Source organism: Mustela lutreola, chromosome 4 (genome assembly GCF_030435805.1).
Source record: "Mustela lutreola isolate mMusLut2 chromosome 4, mMusLut2.pri, whole genome shotgun sequence".
Classification (NCBI taxonomy): Eukaryota; Metazoa; Chordata; class Mammalia; order Carnivora; family Mustelidae; genus Mustela; species Mustela lutreola.
The window spans coordinates 24512790-24537647 of record NC_081293.1 but is presented as its reverse complement, the minus strand read 5'-3'; the positions used below and the strand labels follow the sequence as shown (position 1 = coordinate 24537647).

Below are 24858 nucleotides of genomic sequence, written 5' to 3'. Positions count from 1 at the left end.
AGAGTGTTGATGTTGAAGCTCTTTTTAGGGTAGAATACCAAAGCATAATGTTGCATACATAAATAAGTCCTTTCAAACTTTATCAGTTCCAAAGTCTTGAGTGGGTCTGCGTGGTCTACAGATTAATCTACTCCACTGCCTTTAGAATTCCACTCAAGGACTCCAGTCGGTCCTTAACTCCCGGTCTAGTCTTCTCGTTCTGTCTCCTTGTCATAGTGCTTACACGTTAGCCAACTTGAGCTTCTTAACCAGTCTCAAATCCTGGATATTTGCTGGGCCCTGAGCACTTGTTCAGGCTTCACAGTGGGCCAGGCATACCTTTTCTCTCCATATTCACTTGTGAAAATTTCGCTCTTCCTTCTGGGGCTGCTCAAATAACACCTTCTTAAGGAAATTTGCTTTCGTTCTGGCTGCTGGGAGTAATTCCATCTTCCTATAGGTCCCTTGTAGAATCTTGAACCCATTTTATGGCAGGTATCAAACTCCCTACTTGCATTATCTGAAAACATAACCCATCAACTATTAATGCTACAATTCCCTGTGGGAGGGCTGTTTATTCCTTACCTTACTGCCTCCTACAGGCTCCCTCATGCCAACTTACACACAACAAATGTTCAGTAAGCATTCGCTGAATAAATAAGTATATTAACTATCCCCATTCTTTGTTATTATTGTGCTGTGCCTAACAAGAAGAAGGTGTCTTAGTCTGCTAGGCCTGTACAGAGTGCTGTAAACTGGCTTAACATAGTTGAGAATTTTCTTTTCGCAGTTCTGGAGGCTAGAAGGCTGCAGTCAGGGTGTTGGCAGGACCACGCTTTCTCTGAGACCCTAAGCAAAATCCTTCCTTGCCTCTTCCCTGGCTTCTGATGGTAGCTAGCCGTCCTTAGCTTTCCTTGGCTTGTAGGTGCCTCAGTCTAATCCCCGTGTCTGTCTTTGCGTGGTGTTTTCCTGTGTTTGTGTCTCTGTCCAAATCCTACTCCCTACTTTTCTTTTTAAAATTGAGATATAATTGACATGTGACATTATATTAGTTTTAGGTATACAATATAATGATTTGATATATATATATATACACAGATCTCTCTATATATATGTATATGTGTATGTATATATATTTTAAAACAATTACCACAATAAATTTATTTATTTAAAGATGTTATTTATTTATTTGACAGAGAAAGATCACAAGTAGGCAGAGATGCAGGCAGAGAGAGGCGGGGGAAGCAGGCTTCCCGCTGAGCAGAAAGCCCGACGTGGGGCTCGATCCCAGGACCCTGGGATCATGACCTGAGCTGAAGGCAGAGGCTTTAACCCACTGAGCCACCCAGGTGCCCCTACCACAATAAATTTAGACATCCCTCACTATGCAGTTATAATTTTCCCTCTTTTTATAAGGAGGCTTATAGGGCCCACCCTACTACAGTATGACTGCAAGTTAGTGGTTTACATATATAATGACTCTACTTCCAAACAAGGTCACATTTATAGGCACTGGGGGGTAAAACTTCACCATAACTTTCTGGGGGACAAATTTAACCCTTAACACTAGAGAAATGAAAATTCTGACATAACTGGTTCCCAGGTTCTCCTTAAAGTCATAGCCACATATGTTTGAATTACATCTGTATGTCTGGGCTTTAAAAAAAAAAAAAAAATGTTGTCTAGCTGAGCGTGGGAAGCAAATCTGGAGAAGGCCTGTGAGCGTGGCACGGGGGGCATCTCAATACACCTGTGGAGGGCACCTCCCTATTTATTTTAAAAGATAAGAACGATGGAATATCTTTTTGGAGACTACTCCATATTTCGGATGGGGTTCATTGTCAGTATGTGTGATTTCATGGGATCGACACCAAAATCTCCTTATAACTGACCAGGAGGTGCCATGGCTTTCTGCTGCAGTCCTGGGGGCAATAAGAAGCAAGACGAAGTGAAAACAAATCAGGGCTTGGCGTAATCATAGTAGCTTTCAAAATTTATTGCGTGCCTCCTGTTTGCCAGGCATGTGGTCAAGTGTTTAATGTGAATGATCCTATTTAATTCGCTCTTCAACACCATGTGGTAGGAAATATTATAATATTATAAACATTATTATCCTAACATGTGTACATATATACATGCATCAGGGGATGAACAAGATGTCTTGTCAGGGGCTTTTATTTTCCTTTGGTGAGGTCTTGTATTCATAGCTAATAATAGCACTCCCCGAATAGGAATGGTGTTTCACGTTGCAATACTTATTCCTCTCCCTGATCTTGTGCACAGGAAAAGAGTGAAAAACTAGCGCTGGAAGAAACTGCCTATGAAGAAATCGAAAGGGATTTTCAGGATGTTCTCAGTGAACTTTCAGGGGACAAAAGTCTGGATAAATTTCGAATTGAATATGAGAAGCTTCATGCTGTCATGAAAAAGTCTTATGACAATGAAAAGCGTCTGATGGCCAAATGCAGAGAGCTAAACGCAGAGATTGTAGTTAATTCCGCGAAGGTCGCCACTGCCCTGAAGCTCTCCCAGGATGATCAGACCACCATTGCGTCCCTGAAAAAGGTTAGTGATCTTGTAGAAACGAGCTGAGGCTGAGCTGCCACAAACGCATCCTATATTTAAAACGTCTTTCTTTCCTTGTATTGGCAGCTCTAGGCTGGTAGTAAATGAGTTATTTAGTAAAAATTTACATGATTTATGTATTCATTAAGCCTAGGGAATAAAGTTCATTTTCAAAGGAAATAATTAGCCTGGGTGAATTGCTCGATGCAAAAATAATATAGAACCTTCCTGGCTTGGTTTCTAAGAAATACTGGGTTAGCAAAGAGAATTAGCGGGAAGTAAATGTAATATTAGGGAGCTCTGTATGTCTTGTTTGATATAAGTAGAGTAATTAGATATCTCATGATGATAGCTTGTTAAGGATTTTTTTTAAAGGGATGTTTTAATGTTTTTGCTTTTCTCACTGCTTTAGGAGAAATTACCTTGAGGATTCTTAGATAGTAATTTTTATGATCTTGCTTTTTCCTTGATCCTCCCCGGTCCTCATAATGGGAGACCAGGGAGTCAATCTGGGGGATGTTGAGGAACTATGCCTCCATTTTACCCTTTATTTTTTCACTCTCAAGTGTGTTACATTATTTTGAGAGTAAAATGTCAATGTTTCTTGTTGATCTCAGGATGATAAAAGGTTAAGAGATTTTAATTTATAATTAAATTATACACCCAAACCCTGGTGATGAGAAATAACTCATGAACTTTTTAGTTAAGTCCCTCGATATCATACAATGAAACATCACCCGATTTAAATGAATTTCTAAGACCAGTGCAAATTATGACATCTGTTTTCTTAGAAACGACCTTTTTAAAGTGCCATTTTCTCTCTATTGTCATTTTCTTCTTCTTTTTTAAAGATTGTATTCATTTATTCAACAGAGAGAGAGAGAGCGAGCATAAGCAGGGGGAGAAGCGGCAGAGGGAGAAACAAACTTGATCCCACAACCCTGACATCATGACCTGAGCCAAAGGCAGACTTTGACTCTGAGATCATGACCTGAACCGAAGGCAGACTTTAACCTTCTGAGCTACCCAGGCACCCCTTATTTTCTTCTTTTTTGCTGAAAAACCAGTAAGAATAGACTTTAATTCATCTTATGATGAGATAAAAGCCCCATTTTTTAATTGTAAATTAAAAAACTGGAAATGGAAGTCATGAACAGATAAAAGTATAATTGATGGTTGATGGGGAAAAAACTTCATATAATCATAGTTTCATTTAAATATCCTTCATTTGTTTTGCTGAAAATAGTACATATGGTTGCTATTAAAAATACCCCGTAAGACTCCTCTCTCTAATGTGATAGCATGAATTTATAGAAATCCTCTCTTCCACTCATTTTATGCCTGGTCAACATGAAACTGGAATATTGTCACCTAGAGCTTATAGGTTCTTACGTGTATAAAGGACTCACATTCCACTGGACAAAATTTTGCAAGAAAATTGACGGGCAGGGTAAAACTCAAGGCTGTTGCAACATTACTATACTTTGTTTGCTTATTTGAATGGCTGCAGTTCCCTTCTAAGTACTTATGTTAATATTCCACATTGCATTTCATAACAGTAAGATGCCCCAAACTGCATGTGTTGTTTCCACTCCACACAGGGTCATTGTTTTTCCCCTGTAAGCATTTGAAGAGAAGGCCTGGGTGTGGATTTGGAATGGGAATCACCAGGGCTGTTGTGTACAATTTCGTGACAGTGAAGACCACCTTCCTCTGAATTATTCTAAGGCTGACATTGCCATTCAGGACTGCTTACTGGGGACCTGAGATCAAAACAAGTTTTTAAAATTTGGAATCTAACAGGGGCTCCAAATTTAGGACTTGGATCCAGGGCCACTCCTAATTTTTTTTTGCTCCAAAAATATCTGGGCTTGGATAGCACATAAAATTTCATTTTTTTTAAAAAAGATTTTATTTATTTATTTGACATAGAGAGAGATCACAAATAGAGAGACAGGGGCTGGGGGCGGGGGAAGCAGGCTCCCTGCTGAGCAGAGAGCCCGATGCGGGGCTCGATCCCAGGACCCTGAGATCATGACCTGAGCCGAAGGCAGACGCTTAACCCACTGAGCCACCCAGGCACCCCTAAAATTTCATTTTTAATTTCGTAAACCTATCGTAACATATTTATTAGAAATATCCTCCTAGTCATAGAAGTCCTTGTAGGATATGAGCCAGGACCCCTCCTAAACCTGCTGTTCGGTATTGACTAGTTAATGTTGAGCAATTCAGTAAGTCAATATCAATGAAATGCATAATGTGTAATGTGAAATCCTCTTTTCCCATAAATGACTACTCTGTTGGAGTTGTTTTATTATTCTCTTTGCTCAGTGTATCTTGCATCTGGATCCTAGTTTGGTTTTTCTCACTGATGTCCTGTGACCCATATAGGAAATTGAAAAGGCCTGGAAGATGGTGGACTCGGCCTATGACAAAGAGCAGAAGGCAAAGGACACGATCCTTGCCCTGAAAGAGGAAATAGTGAACCTCACCAAACTAGTGGAGCAGGGGTCTGGACTGTCCATGGACCAGGATAGCAAGTAGGTGATGGCTTCTTGATGGATGTTGAACTTGCTCTTGTGGAGGCCCCCTTCTTCAGCAGCTGGCAGGGGGCTTGCAGAGTCATCTTGAATGTTCTTTGTGATATAAGAGTTTCCTGCTGTGGTGGTTTCCTGAAGATTGTTTTCCATCTAGGGCTTTTTTTGTTTGTTTGTTTGTTTGTTTTTATTGCTCCCTTTCTCCATACCCAAGAATCCTAATTTGTGGTTCCTTTAAACTTCTGGCTATGCAGACTTAAGTACTACAATTTCAAAATGAGTAAGTATTTTAGGTTTCATTCTTTCTTTTGAACTTGTATGGAATGGTTGCTTTTCTGCTCTGATTTCCAGCTTCTTCCTCAAGCCCCCAACTCCCATGATTTGTCCCATCGCCATCTTTCCTACTTCTCAGGTTCTAGGCCACGCCTTTATTCCTTAAAGCTTCACCTTGTTGATTCTGTCTTCTAAGCATCACTTTTGTCTTTCCCTGCTCCCTAGCAGCAATGCTAATGCCTTGCTTTGGGCCCCATTCTTTGCTGGATTTGGTGATGGATGACTCTATGGTCTCCCTGCCTGTAAGGAGACATCTCCCCTCTGCACCATTTTCCACATATCAGATTTAGGTTGCTGAAACATGTACCTGTGTGCTTCTACTTCCAGCACATGTTCCAAACACCTTCAATATCTTCCCGTTCCCAAAGGATGCAGTCCAGTCTTGAACATGTCTTTCAGGGCCCTGCATAGATCTGCCCGTCAGCCTTGCCACAGTCCTGTCCAGAAACACCATGCTTGCTTATGGCTCCACACCTTGAACATGGTGTTTTCTATGCCACAAATGGTTTTGCTTCCTTTTGCCACACCAGAAACAACCATGCACCCTTCAAGACCTACCTCAAACACCATCTTAATTTCATCACTCTCAGTATCTCTGTCTCAACCTTCTTCCCACTCCCAGAACCAATAACTAAGCACAAGAGTCACTGTGTTCTCTGGTGCCATAGAACCCAAACAACATCTATCTCAAGTATGGCACTGGTCACATTTTATTGAAATTATTTGTTGATATGCTTCGCTACCCATTAGGCTATGAACTCCTTGAAGGAAGATGCCTTTACCTTCCCTTTAGGAGGCTAGCACTGTGCAGGGCATGCCAAACCTTTCATTAATTAATGAGTCAGGGATGAGCACACCCACCTCCTTAGCCATTTTTAACCATATCTAACTGCTGCCTAGGTTTCTCATGCTTTCTAGGTGCATTTATCCAATGCTGAGAGATGGTTCTAAGTTGAGGCATTGGGGGGAGGGGACAGGAAAAACTAACAGAAGATGCAGTGTCCATAATAATGGGCTCTATTGTCTCATTAAAGAAGTCAAGCATTATCAGAGCAACTACTGAAGAGCAGTGTGAGGGAACTGATCAATTAGGGGGAGCAGTTTTGTTTTGTTTTAAAGATTATTTATTATTTATTTGAGAGAGACAGAGAGAGAAAGAGAGAGCACAAATGGGCAGAGGGGCAGAAGGAGAGGCAGAGGAAGAAGTAGATTCCCCAGAGGTGTGGAACCTGATGCAGGGCTTGATCCCACCACTCCAAGATCATGATCTGAGCAGAAGTCAGATGCCTAACTGATGGAGCTACAGAGGCACCCCAGTTAGAGGGGGTATTAATGAGAATTGGAGCATGGCGAGGAGGAGAACTGAAGAAACTATCCAGGCCAGAATTTCATCTTCAACAGTGCACTTAGGTGTAACTGTCTTCATAGTAACCTTGGAATTCAAGGTTTTGTTTCTGGAGAAGAAGCTGAATGCAGTATTGAAGTCTTCTTCTTCTTTTTTTTCTTTTAAGATTTTATTTATTTATTTGACAGATAGGATCACAAGTAGGCAGAGAGGCAGGCAGAGACAGGGAGAGGAGGAAGCAGGCACCCCGCTGAGCAGAGAGCCCAATGTGGGGCTTGATCCCAGGACCCTGGGATCATGACTGGAGCTGAAGGCAGAGGCTTTAACCCACTGAGCCACCCAGGCGTCCCAATCCTGAAGCCTTCCTATTAAATAGTTATGTTCTATCAAAGTTATTGGTAAATAAACATTGTCAGATTGCTGTGCTTCCAATAGTCATTTGATGGCTAACAATGGGAAGTGCCTCAAGTTCAAGTTCTCTGCTTTCTTGGCTCTCACATAGCTGCCTTGCTCTAGACCTTAATTCTGCTGCACAAGTCAGATCAGACATAGTCTTTCTACTTTCAAAACACTAATTCTGTGGAAAATCATGCCAGATCATATGTAATGGTTTTTGAGATGTGGAAGTAACTTGTTTAGAGTTCAAATCAACAAATATGATCATATACTCTCTAAAAACCAGCATCATGAATGATTTTCCAAAGTTTGTTCTTTGGAACATTTTATCTGGGTTGCATCCCTTTGGAAGAAATTAATCTCTGTGGTTGATGGATAGAAAACTGGCAATGTGTATTATTTGTTTATGTTTATGCTTCATTTTAGACGTTATGGCTGTGATCATAGCCCTTCACTGATATATTAACCAAATAATGTCTTCAATTAATACCTCCTTAGGGTCAATTATAAGAATTGATAATAGCAAGTAGTCTTGCTTTTCAGAGATTACCAGTTACCGGTGTCAATCGATTTTTCTGGACTTTTATAAATATGCCTATAAAACACATACACACACATATACACAGACACTATAATTATTTAAAGATCAGAAGAGGGATCATATTATATATATTATTATTGGAATTTCTTTTTCAGTTAACAGCTCACAAGCAGCTACCATGTCAATGGTCAGGGCATAGAGATCTTTCTCTTTCACACCTGAATAGTGTTAGTCCTTGACCTGGAGTCTTGCCTCTGAATACAAGCTCAGAAGGTGATAAGGAGGACTCCTGAGCAGGATGGCCTTTTAGTCTGATTCCTGTGTTCTTCTTTTTCTAGTATCCGAGATTTACTGAAGTTCAAAGAAGAAGTGACCAAGGAGCGAGACCAGCTCTTGTCAGAAGTGGTGAAATTACGAGAGTCCTTAGCTCAGACCACTGAACTGCAACAGGAAACAGAGCGAAGCAGAGAAGAGGCGGAGCAGACCATCAGTCAGGTCTGCTCTGCCATGGAGGGCAAGAGGAAAGATCGTTACCTTCCAGAAGTCTTTCCCATCTTGCTCCTCTTTTAGATTTACCATCTGGTGTCTAAACAAAGCATCCACAGTTCTGCTTGTTTCTCTGGTTTGTTTTTGCAAGAGCAGTTTGACGTGCACATTTCTTCTCAACATTCTGTGTCTGAGAAGTCACTAAGACAGGGCACTGCTTACAATTTTGGTCTAAGAAGGTGTCCCTGGTAAAGGCCAGGATGCCCTTCCACCATCTGGGAATGGTGGAAGTAGTTTCCTGAGCTCTTCTCCTTTGTAAGGACCCTTTCTGAACCCTTTTATATAAGTCCAGAAGTCAAATAGATGATTCACATGTGCAATCTCCAGGACAAAAACACGAAACTCCTTTGAGCATGAGATGACAGAAAGATTTTTCAGAGATTTTGACCATCATGATAAAACTATAATGCTTTGTTTAGTAATACCCAGGACTCATGTGGGACAGAATTTTATATTTGGGGTAGCCGGTGACATTTTATTTAGATCCTATTGATAGAGAATTGGATGAATTCTTTCCATGCTTATCATCTCTAGAATTCTGGGCTTCCGTATTTAATTGGATTTTACACCATTCTTTGTGGATTCATTCCCACAATCTGGGTGGATGTTTGGTGTTAAGGCTCTGAAAAACAATACAGAATATTCTTACAAAGTTTAAACATTGGGGTTCAAAGATGACCATCTTACAGGGGAAAGGCTACTACAAGGTGACTGTCCTGAAAATATAAGATTTGAGAAAGGGAGAAGTCCTGGGTGGTTGAGACATGTCCTGGCGTGGGCTTCATCTCTTTCCTCCCTACCCTTTCTGCACCCTTAGTTCCAGCAAGAAATCCAGCAACGTCAGAACGAAGCTTCACGGGAGTCTCGGAAGAAGGAAAAACTAGAGAAGGAGCTCAGGCAGGTCCAGATGGACATGGACACCAGGCAGACAGAAATTAAGGCCCTCCAGCAGTACGTGCAGAAGAGCAAGGAGGAGCTTCAGAAGCTGGAGCAGCAGCTGAAGGAGCAGAAGGTGTGCTGGGTGTGGGCTGCACTGCGGTCCTGCAAAAACAAGGAGGGTGCCTTTGGAGCTCTTTGAATTTTCTTTGGAAAGCAGCAAACTCTCTTCACGAGAGATGTGGGTAACACAATGCTTAGCTTTGCCTTGCTCTTTGAACAATTCGGTTAAGTAGACATGACCGCCTTTTCTTTTCTTTTTTATTTTTCAGCTCCAACGTGTTAATTTCGTTTGAACTTTCTATTGATGTGTATAATAAACACATAGGAAAGCATGTAAGTCACAATTACATGCACATACATGTTCTCCCTCTCTCCCTGTCCCACTCTGTCTCTAAAATAAATACATAAATCCAAATAAAACAAGTACAAAATACAGCTGGATGAATTTTCTCCATTTCAACACATCTTGATCACTTGCACCCAATCGAAGAAACAGTACCCCGGATGTCCCCTTGGGGCCCCTCCCAGCCATTCTCTTTCCCAGAGTTCACCTCTGTTCTGGATTCTTAGCTATTTAGTTTTGTCTGCTTTTGTAATTTACAAAAATCCAGTCATAAAGGGTGTACTCTTTTGTGTTTAATGTCTTTGGCTCAGTATTTTGTTTATGGGATTCATTTGTGTTGCCACCTAGTGATAGGGGGACACTGTCCTTCGGTAGCCACTAGCTACATGCAGTGATTTAAATTTAAGTTAGTTAAAATTAAATACAATGAAAACCTTAAGTCCTCAGTTGCTCTAGTGCCCTTTCAGGTGCTCACTAGCCTCAAGGACTGGTAGGTAGCCCATAAGACAGCACAGCTAGAGAACATTCATTGTCATGCAGAAAGTTCTGTTGGATGGAGCTCAATAGGCCAGTCACACTCACAGTATTCATTGTGTGACCATTACATGATTGATTGATTGATTGATTTGTTTAAGACGTTATTCATTTATTTGACAGATAGAGATCACAAGTAGGCAGAGAGGTAGGCAGAGAAAGAGAGAGAGAGAGGAGGAAGCAGGCTCCCTGCCAAGCAGAGAGCCTGATGCGGGACTTGATCACAGGACCCTGAGATCATGACCCAAGCTGAAGGCAGAGGCTCAACTCACTGAGCCACCCAGGCGGCCCGATGTGGGACTTGATCACAGGACCCTGAGATCATGACCCAAGCTGAAGGCAGAGGCTTAATCCACTGAGCCACTCAGGCACCCCATATGATTAATTTTTAATAGGCTTATTTTTAAATCTCAAGTTTAGAGAGTCATATTCAATCTTTATGCATTTTAAATATGGTACTATTTTTAACATTTCTCCTGTGATAGCAGTTTAAGGTAACTCAAATAATTTTAATTCTGGTCTGTCTTTTTTCATTTTTTTAAAAAAAGATTTACGTACTTATTTTAGAGATGGAGTGGGACAGGGAGAGAGAGAGAACGTGTGTGTGCAAGCTGGGGAAGGGGGGAGGGAGAGAGAGAGAAGCAGGCTCCCTGCTGAGCCCAGAGCCCTGGGCTGCCAAGCCTGAGGCAGGGCTTGATCCCACAACTCTTGAGATTGTGTCCTGAACCAAAATTAAGAGATACCCAACCGACTGAACGAAGCAGGCCCCCTTTTTCTCTCATTTCTTAAAGAAGCAATTCATGTAGTTGAAAAAAGTCATTCCTTGAAAATATTTTCTCTTAGGAAGGTTCCAAAGAATTGACAAGCCATACAGCATTTTGCCACTTAAAAAAATAGATATTAGAACACACTTCTTTTCCAATGGCCTCATTAATTTCGTTAAAGCCAGACATCAGATAGGTACTTTATAACGTGCAAGTATCCACCAGAAAAACGTGAGACATCGTGGAGCATGGAATATGAGAGGTTTTTAATATCATGATCAAACTACAGTGCTTCGTTTAGCAATATCCAGGGCTCATGTAAAAGACAATTTCTTTTTGGCAAGGCTGGCTATATTTTATTTAGTCCCTATTGATGGGAAATTGGTTGGATTCTTCCCATGTTTAACTTCTGCTTACATCAGGTTATATTTTGGAATAATTGTCTAAACCATCTTCTCTCTTTTCCCTTCAGCATATTTGCTATCCCTCTGTCCTCTCACTAGTCTGCCAATAGAAATGATTCCCCCCACCCTCAATATATTCCTTTTTTTAAAAAAATAAAACTGTGTCTGCTCAGGATAGTCAAGGTAGGGAAGAGGAAACCTGACTGACCCTGAAGTCAGGCAGACAGAAATCACGGCTCTGCTCTTGCATGGTTTTGACTTCAGTTGGATTTAAGGGGAATTGTCTCTGTGTTGGGGCCTGTGAATTTCTGCTCATGAAAATGTGGTAGGCATGTTAATGCAGGATTTGCTTCTGAAGATGTAGCATCCCAGCCCCACAGCTGATAAAACCCGTTTGAATCTCTAGCTCATTTGCAATGATTATAGCAATTGTTGCGTATGTGAAGCTTGCCAAACGGCAAACAGGCATTAAAATATTTATCCGCCACCTGTGAACAAGACTTCCCAAGGCTCTCCGGAAAAAAATTATGCTCTCTGTGTTATTCATTAGAAGGCTTCGTTTTCCTCAGCCATCTAACGTTTGTCATATTTGAGTGCATTAGTGCTTTCACCGGGGATAAAGAACAATTTCTACAAAGACAAAGAAAGTGTGCTTGCTGTGACTGTCCCAGGAGGTTGGTGGGGGTCTCCTGTGTGCATATGCAGATATTGTAATCAGATTAAAAAGCATTAACCGGCTCGTTCTGCGCCTTTCAGATATTGAATGAAAGAGCCGCAAAGGAACTGGAGCAGTTTCAGATGAGAAATTCTAAACTTCAGCAAGAGAATGAACAACACAGTTTGGTTTGCGAGCAGCTATCCCAGGAAAACCAACAGAAGTCTTTGGAGCTCAAAGTAAATACCAAGTGACTTATCTGTTCCCCAGCACGTGTTCCTTCATTCGCTATCACTATAGGTTTGCCTTTGTGGCTGGAGCCCTTGGTTAGGTAACCTGTACTAGCCTCAATATGTCAGAGGCAGGCACAAGCTTTCAGTGGTGGCTTTCTGCCTGGAAGGAGATACTTTGATGACTTCCATTTTTCTAAGACCATAAACCTGAATGTTGATCATATGATTATGCCAAGTGTTTTCAAAAATGAGCTCAGATGCTCATCTCTGTAACTTAGCCTTGGCAGTAAGTAGTTGCCCTCAGCTAGAAACCATTTACGTGGGTGAGTAGCAAAGAGGTCAGGTTATATTTTACGATTTGTCCGGAGAAGGTGGAATGGGAGCCGTCGGGAATGGATTTGGCACTTATGTGTGTCTCCTTCCAGGAGTGTGGAACCCTGATTCTTACTTTTGTCCTGCAAATTTCAAGACAGTCTCCATTCTTCTCCCAGGACTCAATGAAGTGACCAATCAAGAATGATACATGGATTTGATCAATGAATCATAACAATTTTTGCATCACAGGCCCTTTTGACAGTCTGCTGACAGCATGCACATGCACACACACACGCACACACACACTTATGCATACATCTTGCATCTTGTTTTGAATGCTGTCTCAGGTTTCCAGGACTTTTCCGACTTCTAACCACGGGGTCTGGATTAATAACTACTGAGTTAGAACATTCTAATGTTCTAATTGGAAAGGGCCTTAGTTCAGCTAATTTAGACCATGTAAATCTGAGACAGAGGAGCATTTAAAGCAGTCCAGAATGGTTTGCTTTGAAACCATTCTTTATGAGAAAGCTGTAAATGGAAGCAGAAATGAAATGGCTACTTAAGGAAAAATAATATATTAGCCCCTAAGGTGAAATTAAAGTAAAAATACTTATGCCATTAATTCTCTTCTTTGATAACAAGAATGGGGGCACCTTGAAAGATGGAGTATTGTTGTTATCAGATTCTGAACTTACAGAATTCTATTTCCAGCAAGAATCTGAGAATAACATGCCCAGCTCAGTGCAATTTCTTCCTTGTCAAGAGCTGGGGATAATTGCTAATGTTTATTTGAGGAAGAATCACCCGTTGCTTTTCTGGTAATTTCTAAAAATGGCAAATTTTTAAAAAATGAACTTAAATTTAAAGAAGTCACAAAACTCAAAATCCATTGATGAAAATCTAGTGCTTTCTTTTGCTAGAAGAATTATTTTGATACTTTTCACCATTATGTAGACTTGCCTGTTTGTGTTGCCCTGTCCGTTTATCTTTAGGTACACCCACAGACCCACATCTGTTGAGAAGGGAGGGCCCTTCCACTAGTGTATGTTATTGTCCTATACTGGCCACGTGGGTTCACAAGGATATTTAAATACGTTATAATATGTTAGTAATCTTCTGAGAGAGATCAGTCTGCGAGTCCATAAAAATTGTCCATCAAATACAGCATTTGTACACAAAATTCACACATTTATGATACATATAACTCAGCATTCTTATCCTGTTGGATTCAACAACTCAGTGGTGCCTTGAGCCATCAGGTCTGATCAGTCTTTTCATTATTTTTTTGCTTACATTGCCAACTATTTTATTTAGAGAATAGTTTTTCAATTTCTCTCAAGACCAAACAGTGTGTGTGTGTGTTTTTAACCCGTAGAGCAACCTTGCACTGACACGGGAACAATTTCGTTTTATTGGTTCTGAATTTACCATCGTGAAATCACTGGTCCTTTATTTACTGAGTGTTCCCGGTTAATGCTGTCTCATTAATTACAGGCCAAAGAGGAGGAAGTCCATCAGATGCGGGTTGACATTGGGAAGCTCAACAAAATCAGAGAACAAATCCATAAGAAACTGCACCAGATTGAAGATCAAAAGTTAGAAGTGGAACAGCACAGGGAAACTCTAAAAAATCAGATCTTGGGATTAGAGAGAGGTAAACCAAGAACGATTTTGCGCTTTGTTTTATTCCTTTGTAAACATTTCATTGATGGCTGATGGCATTTGGTGACCAAGGGCTCTATGCATACAGACACAAACCATGCCAAATATAATCAGTAAAACAGCTTTCCAGCTGGTGAGCAGCCAATATGCTGGGGACATCGTTTTGAATATCTTTAACTTTTTTACATTAAAAAATTCCTTAACAGGCTATATTGGTACAATGTAAATCCAGCCAAGAGTATTGCTCTGTACTTGTCACTGGAATAAATAACATCTGTACTCATAGTTCTTGGTTCTCCATGACCTCCTGCTTTAGCTCCTTTTCTCATGGAAGATAGGGGATAGATTAAAACAAATGTCTCCCACTAGCAATATTTGGAACAATATTGTACCAAGAATCTAGAAGGCTCCTAACTTCTTTCCTCTGTTAGTACTTTACCATGTGGTGAACACTTGTTTAACCTGCTATCACATTTCCCTGTGCAGGAATAATTTAAGTGCCATGGAAGGCCATTATAGTCAGAAAAATCATAAAGGATAGAAACTATAGGGTCATGTCTAACTGGGTTCGGATCCCGCCTTTGTCGTATTTACTCTTGGGGAATGAGATGGACTAATATCCATAAAGCATTTGGAGATAGTACTTAACACATTGAAAGTGCTTACTAACTGGCATCAGTTATTCTCCAGGTATATTACTATTAATATAAGTAGTAAGATAAAATGTCATCTCATTCTGAAAAAGAATAGAATTGAAAATAGGATTTACTAGTCGAATTTGGTGTGGGAGAAACTGCTCCAGACTTGAAGACAGGGGATCTGGGTTTGAATTTAACTACACCAGAGTATGTGAGGCAGGAACACGTCATTGAACTTATGTGGGCTACCGTGAGTTTTAAGTCACTGGCTGAGGCAACACAGATCAAACATAAACATATACACTGCTTCACTAAAAGTTAGGTAAAACCTAGATCTCTAAGTAAGGTTTTCAGAAATCCACTTGATCCTAAACAACATATGTTTGAAGTGTGTGGGTCCACTTATATGTGGATTTTTAAAAATAAATACAGTACAATATAAACGTATTTTCTTTGTATTCTTAATGCATTTTCTTTTCTCTAGCTTACTTTATTGTAAGAATATAGTATGAAATACGTATAACATACAGAAGATGTGTTAATTGACTGTTTCTGTTATCAGTAAGGCTTCTGGTCAGCAGTAGGCTATTGGTAGTTAAGTTTTGGGGGAGTCAGAGTTTTATGTGGATTTCAGCTTCATGGGGGATGGGCATCCCTAACTCCAGTGTTGTTCAACAGTCAACTGTATTTGTTATGTAAGACTTTGAAAAGTACAGATATTTTTCCTTCTCAGACATGAGGAAATAATCTTTTATGGAGGTACAGTTGTGGCTTATCCTGACAATTCGTCCATTCATTCCCTCAATAGATTGGGTGCCTACTATGTGCAGGCAGTAAGGTTGGCATTAGGTACGTGAAGGTCTCTGCCCTCAGAATGCTGGTGGTCTTGCATGAAGTTTACGATCTAATGTCTTCAGTGACAGGAAGAGAAACGGAATTACTAGACCATATTTTGTGACTGGCTTAGTGACTTACAAAACATTCCCACATTTACATTTCTATATTTTTGCTTGCAATAGTTCTACGTTTTGGAAAAAAATTATTCATTCTGTGTTGGACCCAATCCTTCATCCTTAAATCATGTTCAGAGAAATCATCATGCTCTCTCCTATGGTTATTTTATAGATTTTTTTTTTAAAGATTTTATTTATTTATTTGACAGAGAGAGATCACAAGTAGGCAGAGAGGCAGGCAGAGAGAGAGGAAGGGAAGCAGGCTCCCTGTTGAGCAGAGAGCCCAATGCGGGGGGCCGATCCCAGGACCCTGGGATCACGACCAGCTGAAGGCAGAGGCTTAACCCACTGAGCCACCCAGGTGCCCCTATTTTATAGATCTTGTTAACATTATTATTTCTTCTTAGGGAACTCTTTCTTTTAATGTGCCTGATCAAAGAGTGGCATTTCAGCCCTTACATCTCCAAGTTCCTGAACTCAGTCTGGTCCAATGCTGAGGGAGGGGTTGTGGGAGCTTAATGCCTGGAAAGCCTCCATTTATGGGAAAACACTGACCCCCACCCCTTTCTTCTCCAGACCAGTCCAGAGGATTCCTTCCATTGACTGTCATTCTTAAGAATTTAACTAGTTCCAAGAATTTAGGGTAAACTTTCCTTGGACAAAATAGTTAGGAGCTCAAGTCCTCCATGTGTTACGATTTTCTGTCACAAAACCCAAGAAACTAACTGATAAATTGCCGGAATTAATGAGAGTTCACTGGGGTGGCAGGTTATAAAATAAATATATACATATCTTTTGTGCTTCCTTTTGTACAAAGAACCGGTTAGAATATATGATGGAAAAACCCCTTTTCACAATAGCAACTAAAGTAATAAAATATCTATAAATAAAGTTACCGGGATACCTGCAAGACATGTATATAAAACATGCTACAGAATTCTATTGAGGGGTATAAAGGAAGACTTGAAAAATGGAGAGATACACAGACTTCCTGGATGAGAAAGCACAATATGATAAATATATAAATCTACCTAAATTAATCTATACATTTAATATTTCCAATAAAAATTTCAGTAAGTTATATTGTTGGGACTTGAAAACTAATTCCAGAGATCCTCCAGAAGAATAAACAGGTGACAGTAGCTATAAAATTCTGGAAAAGAGGAGTGATAAGGGAGCATTTGCCTCACTAAGCATTTAATATTATAAAGCTTCAGTAATCAGGGGCACCTGGGTGGCTCAGTGGGTTAAAGCTTCTGTCTTCAGCTCAGGTCATGATCCCAGGGTCCTGGGATGGAGCCCCGCATTGCATCGGGCTCTCTGCTCAGCGGGGAGCCTGCTTCCTCCTCTCTCTCTGCCTGCCTCTCTGCCTACTTGTGATCTCTGTCAAATAAATAAATAAAATCTTAAAAAAAAAAAAAAAGGCTTCAGTAATCAAAGACTGTGGTGAAAATGCCTGATAAACAGGTCAGTGGAAGAAATTGGAACAGCCACAAAAAGACCCAAGGTTAGCATCAAGATAAAGGTGTTTCACACCAGCGTGCAGTAGGGATTCTTAAGATGGTAGTATGACAATAAGTTACTTTTGGGGGAAAAAAAAGTTAATACCTACAATGTGGAAACCAGAAAGCCAAGATCGAGAAAATTTAATGAAATAAAAGCTGAGGGTTTTTTTTTTTTAATATATCAAAGTTTCTCTATATAAAGACAAATTGATGAAAACATTGCCAAAGAGTTAGTATTTTTGTTATATATAAAGAGTTCTTGCTGGGGCGCCTGGGTGGCTCAGTGGGTTGGGCCGCTGCCTTCGGCTCAGGTCATGATCTCAGGGTCCTGGGATCGAGCCCCGCATCGGGCTCTCTGCTCAGCAGGGAGCCTGCTTCCTCCTCTCTCTCTGCCTGCCTCTCTGCCTGCTTGTGATCTCTCTCTGTCAAATAAATAAATAAAAAATCTTTAAAAAAAAAATAAAAAATAAAAAATAAATAAAGAGTTCTTGCAAATCCACAAAGGGGATAAACAATTTGTAAGAAAAATGGACATAGGGAAAGTGTGGGCAATTTTAAAAACAGAAATACAAATATATGGTCACTAAACATGAAAAAGTAATAATATTACTACTAATCAAAGAAATGTAAATTAAATACAGAGATAGGGTTTTAATAATCTATTGGATTGTTAAAGAGATCGAAGAGCATGATAATACCCAGTGGTGATTTGGGTATGGATTTAAACTGCTATTAGTTTTCTGGAAAGAAATTTGGCAGTAGGAGAGAAATGCCTTTTTTTTTTTTTTTTTTTTAAATCGCCTTCGATCCAGGACTTCCTCTTCTAGAGTAACAAATGAACAAGAACTTTCACAGAATTATGGCTTATAATTGCAAATAAATAAGTAAAATGGAAGCAATTTAAATGTTAAGGTGGGGGATTGGCTAAATAAATTATGCATTTTCGTATAGTGAAATATCATAGGGCCATTAAAATTCTGTTGTAGATGCACATTTATAATATAGAGAGGCATTTATTTTATGTTAGTTAATTATAAAAGCAAGCTACGAAACAGTATGTGTTATATAATTCACTTTTGGTATATATATATGAATGTGTATATATCTGTATTTTTATGCACACACACATTTGCATAGGAAAAAGTCTGGAAAGACATATCAAAATCTTAAGTAGATTCTGGTTGACTTGAATTTTTTTCCCTTTTGCTTATTTGGATGCCTCATTTGTTTCTGTATTCATAATTACTTGTATAATTAAAAAGATTTAAAAAGAGCAAGGACTTTTGGAGTCAGAGAAACCATGCTCTCAGCCTCAGCCCTTCTTGGTTGCAGATGGGTAGCATGTGTCTCAACCCCGCTGAGACTCAGTTTCCCTGTGTTCAGTGGGACGGGAGACCTCCTGTACTGAGCTATAATGAAGATCATGGAACACTCAATAAACAGGAATTTTATAGCTGCAGATAAACCTGTAAAGCAGTTTCTCTATTGCATTGGCTTTGGCCTTGACAGATTCTTTCTTGGGTCGGCTCCATATTTCTTCTTCTTCTCCTTGGTCATTTAGAGGTGGAGGCTTCAAAGAAACAAGCAGAACTTGATAAGAAAGCGATGGATGAGCTTCTGAGAGAAAGGGACATACTAAATAAGGTACGTATGTTCCCATAGTACCGGTAAATAAATGTCCTTCTTTAATGCTATGATATCTGCCTCTAACCGGTTGTGCAGGGGAAAGAAAACTCTGAAGCGAACAAAAGTAGATTAGAAATAAATAATCGTGCTCCGTTTTCTTCCAAGCTGCCAGGCACAGTCCACCATTCATGGGCTGAGAACTGAAACTGCGTTATTACCTGTGAGCACAAAGGGATGTGGGGGGAATTATCATATAAACGAGCAGGGGATTTAAGAGCGTTTTGTGGATTTTGATTTTATTGCTGGTGTATTATTTGGCATCCTAAGCAGTTGATCAAAATTTCTGAATTTAATATCTATAATCTGCAATTTTGCTAATCCAGAAGATACAAGTGAGCGCTGATACAATATTACCTTTGAGGAATTTGGTGTAAGAAAGCCCGGTTGATGCCATAAAACTTCCCTCCATCTCTTGGGGACTGTTGTAGGTTTTTATTTTTGTTTTCAGCCCTTACATCTCCTTGTTCCTGAGCTCAGTCTGGTCCAAAGCTGAGGGAGGGGTTTCAGGAGCTTGAGGCCTGGAAAGCCTCTATTTATGGGAGGATCCTGAACCCTCTCTTCTCCAAACCAGCCCAGAGGATTCCTTCCATTGATTGTCACCCTTCGAGTTCCAAGAATTTAGGGTAAACTTTCCTGCTCAGGGATTTTCTCCAGGGAGGAAAAAAATCAAAGGGCCAGATGGAGAGTGAGAAGGCTCCTTCCAGAACAGTCTATGGCTTTTAGCCAAGACAGTCATCTCATCAAGTAGAAATAGCCTATATATTTTTACTCCAACTTTCATTATTTCTTTAGGTTTTGCAGAATCGAACAAATATTGACAAAATAGACCACTCTGGAAGCTTGAAGAAGACTATTTAAGGATCCTGGGAAATAATAGGAGATTACCTATCTTTACATGCTGAGCGCTCCTTAGAAAACCATTTTTTTTTGCATAATCCTGAAAACTATTCCTTTATTTAATAAATTTGCACATGCAAACAATGTTGTTGGATTTAGAATTTTATTTTATTTTATTTTATTTTTTTAAAGATTTTATTTATTTATTTGACAGAGAGAGATCACAAGTAGACAGAGAGGCAGGCAGAGAGAGAAAGAGAGGAGGAAGCAGGCCCCCTGCTGAGCAGAGAGCCCGATGCGGGGCTCGATCCCAGGACCCTGAGATCATGACCTGAGCCGAAGGCAGCAGCTTAATCCACTGAGCCACCCAGGCGCCCCGGATTTAGAATTTTAAATGTATTTTTAAGACATGCCTTTAACCTGTTTATATTTTATGAATACTGGTGGCCAACCAATAGATTTTCTGCCATAATAGCACAACATTAATTTCACTTTTATTTGTTTGATTTGACTAACATCAGTTCCTCTTCCAAGACAGGATATAGTTTTTTCTTTTCTGGCTAGTATGCCTCCTTTCTTAGTGCTTTGCCCAGCCAGCGTCTGACCCTCTGCAGGTACGCAACCCACCATCACTAATAATACAGTCTTGCCCCACTGACTGGAAATACCCCATACCCCCTTCATTAAATGAATAGTGACATGGTTTTGACAGGCAGCAATGTTAACACATTCTCATTCTTTCAGTGTCATGTTAAAATGGCTTTGTCTTTTATAGAGTGGATGTTGAATTCAATACTTGAAAATCAAGTTGACCTTTTCTATTTTCTGCTTCATCACCCATCTGAGGTATAGTGTGTTTATATTCCAGTGGTTTTCAGACCTGGCTGGGGGTCTGTGTTGCTTAGAGATTTGGGAAGGGACAACAAGGAGCCTTGTGGTACCCGAGGATACATCTGGTCCTCGGGAACTGATAGGAAACTGACCTGACATTCTTGGGATACACAGAAAGCCCTCTCTCACCACCACTGGATTTCCTGCTGAGTTTTTGCTTTCGTTCTTCTCTTTTGGGGAAGAATGCCTCCCAGTTTCCTGGTCTGTTTGGCAAAAAAAAAAGATGACTATCACCACCAGCTCCCAAGTTTACGTCCTCTATTGAGTTGCAGAAAATTAAAGGCCCTATTTCAAAAGTTGCAGGTCCATTCACCTGCGGCTAGAGAACCGAACCCTCCTGGATGAGCTTGCCTGCCACAGCAGCACTCCTCTGTTGACTCCTTGTTTTCGGGGCACAGGCTGGCTTCCGGGGCAGCCAAACTTGGAATTTCCATTGCAGCAGCAGAAATCACTCATGCAGCACTAAAAAAAAAAAAAAAAAAATGTTGGCACCTGGGTCCCCTCCCAAATCCACTGAATTGGAATCTCTAGAGATGGGGCACAGGCATCTGTATTCTTTAAGAAACTGGGCTCGTTGGTGTGTTATTATGGTAAAATAAACACAAGACGGAATTTATCCTGAGTGACCATGAGTACATTGACGGTGTCATGTAACTGTCACCAAACTTAGCTGCAGAACACTTCCTTCGTTCCAGAAGGAACCCGTGTACCTGCAAAGCAGTTATTCCCCCCACATGCCCCACTACCCGCCCCCGGCCCCCCCGCCCCAGCCAAGGACCACGAATCTGCCTTCTTCCTCTGTGGATCTGACTCTTTTGGATATTTATAGAACTGGAATCCCGTTATGCATGAACCTTTATGTGTGGCCTCTTCCACTCAGAATAATGATTCTAGGCTTCAGCCATGCTGTACCCTGTATCAGGACTTCGTTCTTTTTTGTGGCTGATGAATGTTCGCCTGTGTGGATGTACCACATTTTGACGACCTGTTCATCAGCTGATCGACTTTTGGGTTGTTTGCCCGTTTTGGCTCTTGTGACTGGTGCTGTTGTGAGCATTCGTATACTGATTCTTGTTTGATCACCTGTTTCCAGTGCTTCTGGGTTAGGTACCCTGGAGTGAGATTTTGGATCATATGTTAATTCTAGATAGTTACATTTTTAACGAGTTGGTTTTATTTTACTTTGTAGTCAACGCCCTGTTAGGTGAGTAGGTTCCGTTGTTCTAGGCTCCCAGGAACAAGACTAGACCTGGGATGGAGGTTATCTTTGGGGTCAGCTGGACCTGGACTCAAATCCTGGCTCTGCCACTGCCCTGTTGATTGAACTTGTAAGCAAGCACCTTAACTTCAGAGTATCAGTTTCCCACCCTTAAAATGGGAGCAAGATAGTGCTTACTTCCTTGGGATGTTGTGGTCACGTAATGTACCTATGCATGTGTTTGCCTTGTGCAAAATTAACAGATTAAGCTCTAAATAAGCTGTAGAGAATATGATTATCTTTATTTATCCAAAAAACTATGTGTCTAATTATTTTAGGGATGAAACGGGGTAGATTTATCCAGAAATCCCCACACATTTTAAGTAGCGTGACTGCTCTGTTGTCCTTATTTTTAGAATATGCTTAAGGCGGTCAGTGCGACCCAGAAGCAGATAGACCTGGTAAAGCTCCATGAGCAAGCCAAGAGGAACCTGGAGGAAGAAATCCAGAACTACAAAGATGAGGCTCAGAAGCAGAGAAAGATCATCTTTCAGCTGGAAAAGGAGCGAGATCGGTACATCAATGAAGCCAGTGAGCTTACCCAAAAGGTAAGAGCACTCCTTGATGATGTGAGTGGAGACCTTCTCTCTGAAGGTCACACACTGTAGCAAAGAGGATTGCTTCAGATCTGAGCTGGTGGTTTGCATGAGAATTTAAGAGGAACAATGTTGATGGAAGAAAAGCTGTCCTGGGGCTGATCTGGGTCAGACTATGAAACAGACAAGGTCAATGCTTTGAGGGTCTTCATTTCCCCTTCGAGGCCCCTCCCCTGTTGCCCTGCTGTGCAATTTCCCTGTGTTGGACGCTTGGGTTCGGGGTGGTGGGGTGCTGTCAGCATCCCCATCTCTGTACCCTTTGTTCTCACCCCCCACGTCTATTCCTGAAACCCTTGTCCCCTCAGACTGAGGATTCCAGTCCTCAGGAGAAAGGCTTCTAATTAAATGACTTCAAATTAAGATGTGAGTGACTCCTGGCATCAGGTAAATAGTCACACATTCTAAGGGCATTTTTAAAAAAATTATTATTATTATTATTTTTAAAAAGATTTTATTTATTTGACAGACAGAGATCACAAGTAGGCAGAGAGGTAGGCAGAGAGAGAGGAGGAAGCAAGCTCCCTGCTAAGCAGAGAGCCTGATGTGGAGCTCGATCCCAGGACCCCATGGAATCATGACCTGAGCTGAAGGCAGAGGCTTTAACCCACTGAGCCACCCAGGTGCTCCTCTAAGGGCATTTTTATTTCCCAACTGTTGGGAACCTGGAAACCTCACCAGTGGTAGAAATTCACACGTTGAGCAGCTAAGTCCCAGATCTCTACTTCCTGTAAACTGCGGAGAAGGGAGAGTGCTCATGGCAGTGTCTTGAAAACGACTTCAGGGATTTCAGATCTGCTTTAACCCATTGTCTTAGCACATGGCCAGCATTCAGCATGAGTGGTTAGACTCGACCGCCTTCAGTGTATTCCCAGATGGCGTAGAACAGGGGGTTTCATGATGTCAACATTTTAAGTATGAGGCTAAGAAGAGGGTTCGGGGGGGGGGGGGAGATTAACGAGACTCCCCCCACCCCCACCCCGGCCCAGCCCCTTGGCAAAATGTTATCTGCTCTGCGGTGTAAGCCCTCTCTTTCATCTCCTCAGTGAAATCTACAGTGTTTCCCCACGCTCTTGCGTGTTTCACTCTGTTTTGTTTTGTTTTGGAGTGGAATCTCAGTGAAGATGACAAGGAGGACAGCCAACATTTGAATTATAAACATTAAGAAAGAGGGAAACAAGCTTCACTGTTGGGAAATCATCTTCTTTCCGCTTAGACTAAATAAACGCTGAGCAGATGTTTGTAGCATGTAAGTTTGGACTGGGCTATGCTCAGTCTAGCCCAGGCTGAACGCGTCTTCCGTGTAAAAGATCCCCCCTCCCTCCACTCTCCCCACACCCGGTGATTCTCACAGCCCTGATTGGGGGCCATTGGAATACAGTGTGTTTCTTTTCTCACTTAATCATCTTACAAGCACGGTTGATTGATTTCCTGACTCCCAGAAAGCCGGTGGTCGGTCCAGGAACTCGTATTCTCCAATCATATGCTCCAGCCTGGGCTAGCCCATCAGGCTGCACATTCGTCAGCTTTGGCTGTAAGAAATAACCCTCAAATCTTAGTGGTTTATAGCAACAAAGATTCAATCAGTGGCCTTGGGGGGCTGCTGGTGCCCTGCTTTGGGTCCTCTTCATTCCACACTGATTCTGTTGGGATGTGCTGGCCTCTTTGAGAGCGAAAACAGGGTAGTAGTGGACCTTGTGATGCTTTCAGAGCTTCTGCTGGGAAGAGGAAGGCACAGGGCTTGTCCACACATTTCCCCTCAGCCAAAGCAAGTAACATGGCCAAGCCCAGCATCCCTGGGTAGGAATATAATCCTAGTAAGGGGGAGGTGCTGTATGCCAAGACAGGAAATGTATCTGAAAGTGTGATCTTCCTGCTTCACCTTCCTGGTCATCAGTGTCCCTCCACCTCTGGCTGCCATCACACTATCGAAGTTCACTGTTAAAAATCCCAGTGTGGGGGCGCCTGGGTGGCTCAGTGGGTTAAGCCGCTGCCTTCGGCTCAGGTCATGACCTCAGGGTCCTGGGATCGAGTCCCGCATCGGGCTCTCTGCTCAGCAGGGAGCCTGCTTCCCTCTCTCTCTCTCTGCCTGCCTCTCCGTCTACTTGTGATTTCTCTCTGTCAAATAAATAAATAAAATCTTAAAAAAAAAAAAAAATCCCAGTGTGATACTGGTATCACTCCTGGCCTTACAAACCCCAGTTCTCACTTCTCAGCAATCTGGGTCTGTGCTTTCTAACTTTTTTTTTGCATCCTTAGCACATATAGAAAATATGTCTATAGCTTATGGGAAATAAGGGGGGAAACTGTTCAGGTGTGGGAGGCCTTGCTTGAGACGAGGACCCAACCAGGCCCTGACTTGTGCCTCCTTTAAAGTCTGAATAACCTAACAAAAGGTTTAGG

General features: G+C 41.3%; 1 protein-coding gene across 3 annotated transcripts in view; it reads left to right on the top strand.

Moving 5' to 3' along the window:
- Nucleotides 1-24858, top strand: part of CFAP58 (cilia and flagella associated protein 58) — a 122469-nt gene that overhangs the window by 27234 nt on the left and 70377 nt on the right. For all 3 annotated transcript variants that reach the window (XM_059173265.1, XM_059173264.1, XM_059173262.1), the window contains exons 2-9: nucleotides 2263-2544; nucleotides 4936-5084; nucleotides 8035-8191; nucleotides 9060-9254; nucleotides 11983-12120; nucleotides 13927-14086; nucleotides 18752-18834; nucleotides 22219-22410. In XM_059173265.1, the coding sequence (XP_059029248.1) occupies nucleotides 2401-2544; nucleotides 4936-5084; nucleotides 8035-8191; nucleotides 9060-9254; nucleotides 11983-12120; nucleotides 13927-14086; nucleotides 18752-18834; nucleotides 22219-22410 (1218 nt within the window). In that variant the 5' untranslated portion in view covers nucleotides 2263-2400. The remainder of the gene's footprint in view (nucleotides 1-2262; nucleotides 2545-4935; nucleotides 5085-8034; nucleotides 8192-9059; nucleotides 9255-11982; nucleotides 12121-13926; nucleotides 14087-18751; nucleotides 18835-22218; nucleotides 22411-24858) is intronic.